Source organism: Rhea pennata, chromosome 29, assembly GCF_028389875.1.
Source record: "Rhea pennata isolate bPtePen1 chromosome 29, bPtePen1.pri, whole genome shotgun sequence".
Lineage (NCBI taxonomy): Eukaryota > Metazoa > Chordata > Aves > Rheiformes > Rheidae > Rhea > Rhea pennata.
The window spans coordinates 4,769,869-4,780,066 of NC_084691.1; the positions used below are offsets into that span (position 1 = coordinate 4,769,869).

General features: G+C 69.9%; 2 protein-coding genes across 12 annotated transcripts in view; both read left to right on the plus strand.

Annotated features, from left to right (window-relative positions):
• IKZF4 (IKAROS family zinc finger 4) overlaps positions 1-3,422 on the plus strand; it is a 40,547-nt gene extending 37,125 nt beyond the window's left edge. For 10 of the 11 annotated variants that reach the window (XM_062597394.1, XM_062597396.1, XM_062597406.1 and 7 more), the window contains one exon: positions 53-3,422. In XM_062597394.1, the coding sequence (XP_062453378.1) occupies positions 53-182 (130 nt within the window). In that variant the 3' untranslated portion in view covers positions 183-3,422. Of the gene's footprint in view, positions 1-5 lie in introns of all 11 variants that reach the window. The other variant, XM_062597400.1, reaches the window with a different exon arrangement.
• A 1,425-nt stretch (positions 3,423-4,847) lies between these two features.
• RPS26 (ribosomal protein S26) lies at positions 4,848-5,929 on the plus strand (the record flags this gene model as incomplete). Its single annotated transcript, XM_062597445.1, has 3 exons — positions 4,848-5,082; positions 5,519-5,649; positions 5,840-5,929. Coding segments are annotated over 3 exons (402 nt in total), but the record flags the coding sequence as incomplete, so codon positions are not given.
• Between the last annotated feature and the right edge of the window lie 4,269 nt (positions 5,930-10,198).

Below are 10,198 nucleotides of genomic sequence, written 5' to 3' on the forward strand. Positions count from 1 at the left end.
CAAAGTCTCTCTTGAATTTTTGAGACCGGTTCTCCTCTCTGTCCCGCCCCAGTGCCGAGGGCTCTTCGCCGCAGCACGCAGCGAGGCCACACGCCAGTGCGAAGCAGGCCTGGAGGTTTGAGCTCTTTTCTCGGTCTGGCATTGCCCGTCCCTGCTCGCGGGCGGCGCGAACCTCAGATTAGGTGCTAAAACCCACAGGACTCGCCTCTCCTGGGGGCCACGAGCCAGCTCCTGCCCGGTGGGTACCTGGGGGGCCGTCGTGCCCCAAGCTTTAACGAGTCTCTCTGTGGCATTAACCGCGCGGGAGGTGAAGCGGGGCCCCCAGCGCTCCTCTCCGCGGCGCGGCTGCTGAGCGGCGGGCGGGACGGGCGAGGTGAAGTCGGTGCCGCGTCGCCCGCTGATGGAGGGCGACCTGCAGAGCTGCTTTGTTGGCCAGCTTGGATCTTGCCCGACCCCATGTTGTTTAAGGCCTCCTCTGAGCCGGGCCCTGCTTGGAAAGGTGCGGCGGAGGCTACGGAGATTGCGTGCATCCGCCTGGCTCCGATCGCGTGAAGGAAACTTAGGAAGATAGCGAGCGTCTTTCGGGCTCAGTCCTGCCGTCCGGGATTTCCTGCTCCTCAGTGCCGGCCGATCCGCGCTGCCGCCTTGGTTTGGGTCTCTCTGCGCTGCCTCTGCCCGGTCTCGGTGGAAGCGTCTCGGCTTCAGGCCGGGCGCCCGTTGCTCCCGCTGCCACGAAGCGCTTCGCTCCTCTTAGCCGGAACAAACCCGGCGTCCTTCTCCGTGCCCCGGGCTGGACTCCGGCAGCGATGCCGGAGGGGAGAGCGTCGGAGAAAAGCTAAGCACAAAAAGGGCCGTCGCCAGCCGCGAGTCCCGTGGAGGCTGAAGCCCGTCAGCTCCTTCCGTGCTGCGCCGTGCACAAGCTGCTTCCTCCGACTTTCTCGGGGGACACACGGCGGGATCCTAGGAAAATTCGCGGCCTGATTTTTTTGCTGTTTCGTAGCTTTCGCCCTGCTCTTTTTGCATGGAGGAGTCCAGGCAATGGCGAAAGCCCTGCACTGCTTTCCGTTTGGCAGTGCCGACAGCAGGACGTGAGCCCCGGCCCCGGCGCTGGCAGACGGGAGGTGGTGTCGCTCGCTGCATCCAACGACTGTCTCCCATTAGGTCCGTCTGCCCCGCGGGCTGCGAGCCCGGGGACGTGGCCATCGCTGCAGCAAGGGCAGATTGCCGGGAGCCGGCTCAGTTACCGGAGCGGCCCGGCCCGGCCCTGCTGGGATGGAGTCCCCAGGGCCGGCGGGAGCCCTCGGGAAAGGGCTTTTGCGGCGCAGCCTCTGGAGGCAGAGCTGGGGAAGGCCGTTGATAACCAAAAAATGAATAAATAAACCCAAGTGCGAGCGGGGCCTGGATGCCCGGCGGGGCGCGCGGAGGAGCCGGCCGCGTCCTCGGTGCTCGTCTCTCCCGCGGCAGCCGCCGGCCCCGGGGCTCGGAGGCGGAGGGGGGCCGCTGCGGGGCGCGGGATCTCTGCTTTATACCAAGGCCCAAGATGCATAAAAAGTCACTCAGTAGCAGCTCAACAAACTGCTCTCTTGAGGTTGAAACCAAAGGCTGTTCTTTTTTCTATGAAAACAAACAAAACCACCTCACAAGTCAGCAACTCTCGTTGCTCTTAATTTTATTTTTTTTTTCCTTCTTGCTTTTCTGTTGACGGTGTTTGTGTTTCGAGATGTGAAAAGGAATTGCTGAGCCGTTTCTCAGACGGCTGCCGGCAGCTCGGGCGGAAGAGCCCGTCCGGCTCCCAGCGTGACATTTCGGGATTGTTCGGCGGTCAGGGACGTTCCCCAGATGTTCCCCTGTCCCCCTCCACCCCGGCAGACTCGCGGCGCCGACTCGCTTGCGCTTCCCTGCTCTCCGTGGGAGCGCAGCCAGCTCCGAGGCCTTTCATCCCGCTTCGCCGGGGTCCCTTGGCGTGGAGCAAAGCTCCACTTCCTAAAAAAGACCGGGGGGAGCTGCTAAAATTAATGTGGAAACATTCAGGGACTTCATTTTCCCAAGCACGTGGAAGTCCCGGTCCTTGGGGTTCTGAAGCAGAGTCTAGGCTGGGATTTGGGGAGTTTTGGGGAGCGCTTGCAGCTCCCGCAGACAGCGCAGAGCCGGGGAGGAGCGGCCAAGGGCCGGTGCGGATCCCGCCAAGCAGGCTGCCCTCCGGGATCCGGCTGCGGCCAGAAGGACGCGGTCCCGGTCCCGCGGCTGCAGGCGTTGGGCCGGGGCCGAGCAGCTCGGCGCGTCCGACCTTCCCCGCTCCGAGCCGCGCGGTCCGGCTGCGGCCGTCCCGCCGGGATACGCTGCGGGTGTGTGGGGGGGGGGACCTGCTCCTTCCGAGGCGCTGGCGGCAAAATCCTGCTCGTTTTCCGTAACGAAGCAATAAAAGACGGGCTGGACGCGCAGCGGGGGCGGCGCAGAGCCGGCGGGAGCCGCCGTGCCTCCCCGCGGCCGGGGACGTCCCGGGAGCGCCGCCGGCTCCGGCTCGCTCCCGCTTCGCAGGCTCCGTCCGGGAGCGGCCGTGCCCGGGAAGGTCACTTATTTTGTGGGAGGGGAGTTTTTCACACACTGTTGTGGTCTAAAAACGCATTTTACGCAGGTCAGCCCGGTTTTTGCTGGCTCTCCGGTCGGGACGGGGCCGGGGAAGCCTCCCCGCTCCCCGTCTCCGCTTTTCCGCCCCAAATCGCGCTCCCGGTCCCTTCTGGACCACAACCACTGTGCTGCGGCGGCTCGGTGCGACACTCGGCTCGTCCCTTCCTGACTGTTATTCCCAATAAAACACGAAGCCGGAGCAAAGATCCGTGATTTACGGAGAAGCCCCGTGGCACCCCACGCCTCCCCCCTGCCAGCCCCCCGTGTTAGAGCTGGAATAAACACAGGAATCAAAAGGGTTTGTTGTTTTTTTTTTTTTTTTTAAAGAGGAAATGGAAATTCTGCAAGTTTTTTTTTTCCTGCATCTCTCTTTTCTTTTACCTGTAAAAGAGTCTAAAACAAATGTAGGAATTTTGTAAAACTCCAGGTCGCTTTACTTGTGTAAATATATATATTTTTTAATCAGATGTATGAAGAACAAAACAATGATGTGCAATACCCCGACCCTGTTCCAGTTACAACCTCTCCTTCCTTTCTAACAAGTTTTCATTTGTATATCGTTAATGGATTTGCTGTTGTCTTTGTTTTTCCTTTTTTTGTGAGGTTAGACTCGCTTTTGAGAGAGAAAAACAGAAAAAGAAGAAAAAAAAAAAAACCCCACCCAACTCTTACCGCAAAAGCTTTTTGTATCTGTAATATATTGTAAGTAAATATTTGTGTAATGGAGATATACTACTGTAAGTTTTGTACTGTACTGGCTGAAGGTCTGTTATAAATAAACATGAGTAATTTAACGCCTCCGTTTCCTTCCCAGTCAGGGCTGCCCCCCCCCCCCCCAAAAAAATGAGGCTGGGGGCAGGACGCCTGGGCTGGGGGGGGCCTGGGCCCCCCAGGACGTGGGGGGGGGCGGGGGCAGTGCCCTCGGCCCGGGTTGTGGGTGCTGGGGGGCGCTGGACCCCCGCGCTGGGGGCGGGCGGCCCGCGGCCTGCGCCGCCTCCCCGCGCCGCCTCCCCGCCCGCCTCGGGACTACACTTCCCACCGTGCCTCGCGGCGCGGGGGTGGGCGGGGCCAGCGGCCGCACGCGGGCGGCGGCGCCGGCGCGCGCCGGGACGCCTCGCGCTGCACGCTGCGTGGGATTCCTCCGCCGCGCGGGCGCGCCGCCGAGGGGAAGTAGTCCCCCTCCTCCTCCCCCAGCCCCCGCCGCGGCGGAGGCGCCGGCCGCTCCCGCCCCGCCGCTGCCGCCGCCCCGAGCCGGCCTCAGGGGCTCTGCAGGGCCGGCGGGGAGCGGCGGCGCCGGGGGCGAGCGGCCGAGGCGCTTCCGGGGCGGAGGAGGGATATATAAGGGCGGCGGGGCGGCGGCCGGATCCTTTTTCGGCTCCAAGATGGTGAGTGGCGGCGCGGCCGGGGGGCGCTTTGGGGGCCGGGGGGGCCTAGCGCGGCCCCGGGGGGTCGATGCGGCGTTCTCGAGGACCGAGGGGGTGTCAGAAGGGCTTGGGTGTCGGGAGAGGCTGGCCTGGGCGGGCAGGGAGCTGTGGGAGGAGGCGATGTGGGGCAGGAGAGGCAGAGGGAGGCTGTGAGGGCCTGTGTGGGGCAGGGGGGAGGCTATAGGGGGATTGAGGGCTGCTGGGGGGCAGAGGGGGCTATAGGGGACTGTAAGGGCTGATGTGGGACCGCAGGGACCCATCTGGGGAAGAGGGGGTGCAATGGAGAGGCTCTCGGGTCCTGTGGGGGCAGGGGAGGCTGTAGGGCCCCAGAGGGGTGTAGAGGGACCTTGTAGGAGGTGCAGGGGTCTGTGGTGTGCCCATAGGGATAGGGTGCCTGAAGGGGTCTTGGATGCTCTCTGGGGCAAAGAAGTTGCTGTAGGACATGGGGGACTGTATGGGATGGGGGTCCCTATGGGGAGTGTAGGGTATTTAGGAACTGGGAATGCCTTACGTGGTGTTTGGGTGGTGTCTGGGCTGAGAGGGGCCCATATGGGGTTTTAGGATGCGTAAGGAAGGCCAAAAGCAGTGTAGGTTGGGGTGTGAGGTGATGGGGATGTCTGGGGCAACTGATGGGGATGGGGAGCCCCAAAGAGGACAGTGGTGGGGCTTGATCGAAGGTGAGGCCTCCCCAGCAGAGGGGTTGAGGTGATGAGGGTCCTTCAGGCCCTGCGGCCCCAGCAGCACCTGCACGGCAGCAGGTGGGGTTGGGGGTCTGTGGCCTGCAGATGAAGATGATGCTGTCGGGAGCGAGGCCTCAGTTTCATTCCTTGGTCTCTGCCTTATTCTCACCAGACGAAGAAGAGAAGGAACAACGGGCGGGCCAAGAAGGGCCGTGGGCACGTCCAGCCCATCCGATGCACCAACTGCGCCCGCTGTGTCCCCAAGGACAAAGCGATCAAGAAGTTTGTCATCAGGAACATTGTCGAGGCCGCAGCAGTCAGAGACATCTCTGAGGCCAGCGTCTTCGACTGTAAGGGCTGGGGTGCAGGGGGGTCCTGGGGTGGGTCCCTTGCCTGCCCGTCCCCGCGGAGCTGTGAGGATGCCTTGGGCTCCTGTTGATTCGGGAGTGACCTGGCTCCCGTTCCCGGGGTGAGCTCGGCCACTGCAGCAGTGGGAGCTGTAGGGGGTGGAGGTTAAAGGAGCGCTGAGGAGCTGTGACCTGCTGCGCTGCTGTTAACGCGCTCCGTTGCCTGCCGACTACCCCGCGCGGGGATGCGGAGGGGACATGTTTTGCCTCGTGATAAACAGCAGAGCAGGGGCTGGAAGCGGTACTGCACGCGGCAGAGGGGAGGGGAGAGGGGGCCAAACCTGTTTGCGTGCTCCGGCGCTGGGGGTCCGCCCACGCTGGTGGAGGCCCCCCGCAGCTCCCGCTGCGCTGCTCCGCCTGACCCTGCTCTCCCCCCCAGCCTACGTGCTGCCCAAGCTGTACGTGAAGCTCCATTACTGCGTCAGCTGTGCCATCCACAGCAAGGTGGTGAGGAACCGCTCCCGGGAGGCCCGCAAGGACCGGACCCCCCCGCCCAGGTTCAGACCCGCTGTACGTATCAGGGCTGGGCTGCGGAGCGCGAGGGCAGGGCTGGCTGCCACATGGGGACACCACTCCCAGCCCCGGGGGCAGGTGGCTGTGGGGCAGCCCCCAAGGCAGCCGGGGCGGGTGGCTTCCCCCTGGTCTGGTGGGGATTTACTGCCCCCGAATCTCGCTAACGTTCTCCCTTTCTCTTTTGCAGGGTGCTGCCCCACGGCCTCCTCCCAAGCCTATGTAAAGAGACGGCGGAAAATGTGTCTAAAAGCAATCTAAATAAAGGATTCCACCATAACCTGGCTGAGCGGGTGTGGGGCGGGGGGCCGGCGGTGCGGTGCCCGGGGGCTGCGGCGGGGGTCCCCGCGCGGGGTGACATCCCAGCGCCTTTCTCGCGAGGGGGGCCTGGAGGGGGGGGGCGCTGCTGAAGGGCTCCCCATCCCGGCAGGGGCGGGCGGCCCCACATGCTGGGCTGCGCGCTCCTGGGAGCGGTGCTCTTCGCCCTGCTGGTGCTGGGGGGCCGGGACGGAGCCTGCCCCCATTTGCCCCTTCCCCCCCCAGATCCTGCGAGGGGGCAAAAACCGGGAGCTGCCCTAGGCAGGTGGGAGGCAAGACCCCAGCTGGTGGGGAGGGGGACAGGTTTCTCCTGGGGGGCTGGAGGGATGGGAGGAGCCTTCAGTGGGGCCGGACTTCACCCTGGGGGGGGGATGCTGCAGTGGGGCCAGGTTTGTCCGGGGAGGCTGAATGGGGCTGGGGGGGGGGGTTGCTCTAGGGGGCTAGCGGAGCCAGACTTCTCCCCAGGAGACCTGAGTGGTTGGGGGCTGCAGGGGGTCAAGGCTCTGTCCTGGGGGACTGCAGTGGGGCTGTTCCCTGCCAGGAGACTATGGGGGGGCAGGAGGCTGTGATGGGCCAGGTTTCTCCTGGGGGGCTGGGCAGGGCCCTAGCAGGGGCTTTCGCTGGGGGGCTGGAGAGAAGCAAAGGGCTCCAGAGGGGCTGGACTTCATCCTCAGGTGTGGGGGGGAGGGCTGCAGTGGGGCCAGGTGCCCCCCCCCCCAACGCGTGCCAGAGCGGCCGCTGATGCACCAGGTTTCACCCTGTCGGGACGCCTGGGTCCCCCGTGGGGGTGACAGACGCCCAGGTGCCCCGGGGAGGGCAGGGGGGAGGTCCGGGCCCGGGGGGGGGGGGGGGGCAGGGGGGAGGTCCGGGCCCGGGGGGGGGTGCAGGGGGGAGGTCCGGGCCCGGGGGGGGGGGGTGCAGGGGGGAGGTCCGGGCCCGGGGGGGGGTGCGGGGAGGGGTCCCGGCCCGGGGGGGGGGTGCAGGGGGTTGATCCGGGCCCGGCAGGCGCAGGGGGCAGGTCCGGGCCCGGGGGGCGGGCGCGGCCGGGGCGCACCGGGAGCCGCCCCGCCCCGGCCCGCCCCGCCCGGCCCGGCCCGGCCCGGCCCGGCCCGGCGCCAGGTGCATTCCCCCCGCCGCGCCCGGGCACGCCGCAGCCCGCCGGCTCCGCGCCGAGGCGCCGAGCATGGCCCGGCCCCGGCCCCGGCCCCGGCCCCGCGCTCCCGGCGCGCTGCGCTGGGCGCTGCTGCTGCTCTGCGCCCCGGCCGCCGCCTCCGCGCAGGCAGGTGAGCACCGGGCACCGGCACCGGCACCGGCACCGGCACCGGGCTGCCGCGGGGGACGGGGCTGCTCCGCGGCCGCGGGAGCGCTCGGCGGCGCCGGGGCCGCACGATGGGACCGGGGCGCCCGGAGGGCAGCGGGAGCGCTCGGGGGTCGCGGCGCTGCAGGGGGGTCCCGGGGCACCGGCGGGGACCGGGGCTGCTCGGCGGGACCGGGGCGCCCGACCGCGCCGCGGCCGCGCGGAGGGGCCGGGGCGGCGCCGCGGAGCCCAGGGGCGCGGGGAGCGCTCGGGGAGCGCGGCGCTGCAGGGGGGGTCCCGGGGCGGCCGGTGCCCCCGGAGGGCCCGGGGGGGGGGGGTCCGGAGCGCGCGGGGGCACCGGGGCTGCGCGGCCGCGGGGGTCCCGCCGGTGCTCGCGGCGCTTCCCCCTCGCCGGGCTGCGCCCTGACGCCGCGCTCGAGGGGCTCCGGGGGCTGCACGGCCGCGGCTGGGGGCCCCCGCGTCCCCCCGGCTCCTGCCCCGTCCCCCGGGCTGGGGGCTCCTGCGTCCCTCGAGCTCCCGCCGCGCCCCCGGGCTCCCCCCCGGCCCCCACGTCCCACCGGCACCTGCGCGCCCCGCAGCTGCCGGCTAATTTTAGGCTCTGGGACCCGCCGCGCGTCTCCAGCAGCGCTGCTGGAATCCGGATCCGGGCCCGGCCTCCCCCGGATAGCCAGAGCAGGAGACCCTCGGGGGGCCGCCGGCGTCGTCCGGCCGCCGCGGGGCCAGCGCTGCCCCCCGGGCGCCCCCCGTGCCCTCATGCCCGGCCCTGCCCGCCCCGTCCGGGCCACGGGGCACCTCAGCTTGGCCCCGCCGTTCTGGGGGCGACGGCTGGGGGGACGCGGCGGTGGCGGTGGGGAGATGCTCCCGGAAGGAAAGGGCTGCCCGGGAGTTGTTTTTCAGCCCCAAAATAAAAACATCGAGGGCTGGACGCGAAGGTGGAGCCGGGCGCACGTCAGCGGTGCGAACGTGCCGTGTGCGCGCGCGGGTGCGAAATCTCCGCGTTGCTGGGTGGGGCGGTTTCGGGAAGGGGGGGGAAAAGGAGGAATGAACAAGGCTGCGTCGCCGGTGCCGTGGGGCCCGGGCACCTGCTCGCACGGGGGCCAGGGGCTGCCTTGCACGGGGTCCGGCTCGCACGAGGACCCGGGACCAGCTCGCAGAGGGGCCAGGGGCTGCCTTGCACGGGGTCCGGCTCGCACGAGGACCCGGGACCAGCTCGCAGAGGGGCCAGGGGCTGCCTTGCACAGGGACTGGTTTGCACGAGGGCCCAGGACCAGCCTGCACGGGGGCCAGGGGCTGCCTTGCACGGGGACTGGCTCGCACGAGGGCCTGGGACCAGCTCGCACGAGGATCAGCTCGCACGAGGGCCTGGGACCAGCTCGCAGAGGGGCCAGGGGCTGCCTTGCATGAGGATCAGCTCACACGGGGTCCTGGGACCAGCTCGTGCAGGGGCTGCGGGGAGCCCCGGCCGCAGGAGCCGGCAGGTGCCCGTCCTGTCCCGTCCCGTGGGGCCGGCCCCGCTCCACCGCTGCCCCCCCAGCCCGGCTGCCCCCGTCCCCCCCCGTGGGGCCGGCTGGGGCCGGTGCCCGGCGCCGGCTCTGTGCCCCTTTGTTCGGGGCCGGGGCTGGGATCCGGCCCCGCGGCAGCGGCTGCCCCGCGCACACAGACCCCCTTTGTGCCGCCGAGGGCCGGGAGGTCGGGGCCCCGCTCCCCCCGCCTTCCCGGGGCGGGAGAGAGGGGGCCCGGACGCCGGGGTCCCTCCCTCCCCCGGACGCCTGGGCCCTCTTTGCCGCGCTGCTGTGGGGCCTCGCGGGCGGCGCGCCGGCATGCGGCAGATAGCGGCGGCGGCGGCGTGCCGGAGCTGCCAGCGGGGCCCCGCGCTGATAACGCCCGGGCGGCCGCCGCCGCGCTGCCGCCCGCGGCCCGGGGGCCGCCCCCCCCCCATCCCCGGGGGCGCGGGGGACCCTCTCTCCGGGGGCGGGAGGCCCCGGGGCCCCCGGATCCGGCCCGCCGGGACCTTTGTGCCGCGGTTAATGATTCACCGGCCTCGTCTCAAAGTGCCACTTGTTCCCGGCCGCGCCACTGCCCACGGCATTCCCGGGGTCCCGCTCCGCTCCCCGGGACGCCTCGGGGCCCAGGCGTCCGGCCCAGCACCCCCTGCTCCCCCTTTGCTTCCCCCCCCCCCGCCCCAGTGCCTCTGGGGGGTCCCAGCTCCCCCGCTTGATGCTGTCTCGGTTGCGCCCATCACCAGGGCGTCAGGGCTGGGCCGAGCCCGTCCGCCCTCCCCCAGACCCGGCGGCAGCTGGGACCTTTTTATAGCCCCTTCCCCGATGGAAATAGCTGCGGCCCCCGGCGGGGGGAGCCGGGCGGCATGCACCGAGCTGCCCGTTCTCGGCAGGCGGGGAGGGGGCGCGGGGCCCCGCCGCCCCCGCGCGACCCGCCGGCACAAAGCTGCCATTTACCCGCCGCGGCCCCCCCGGGCGCGCGGGGGCCGGATGTGGGGCCAGGCTGGGGGGGGGGGTGGCGTGGTGCAGCCCCCCGCCCCCGCCGGCTCTGCCCCTGGGGCACGCGGGGGTGGGGTGGGGGGCGTTTCGGGGGGCCACAACGGCGGCTTTGTGCGGCGGAGGTGGGGAGGGGGCCGCGCGCTGCCCCCCGCGCACAAAGCGGCCCTGTGCGTGCTGCAGCCCCCCCCCCCCACGGTGCTGGGCGGGGGCCCAGGCGTCCGGGCGCAGGGAGGCCGAAGTCCGGGAGTGCTGGGGGGGGCGGGGGGGGCCCTGCCCATGGCACCGGCCTTGCGCAACTGCGCGGGCGCAGCGCAGCTCGCCCGGCCGGTTCGGGCGCCCGCAGGAGGGGACGGGGGGGGGCATGGCCAGCATGGGGAGGAGAAGGCCACCGCGGGGGGGGGGGGACACATGGGCG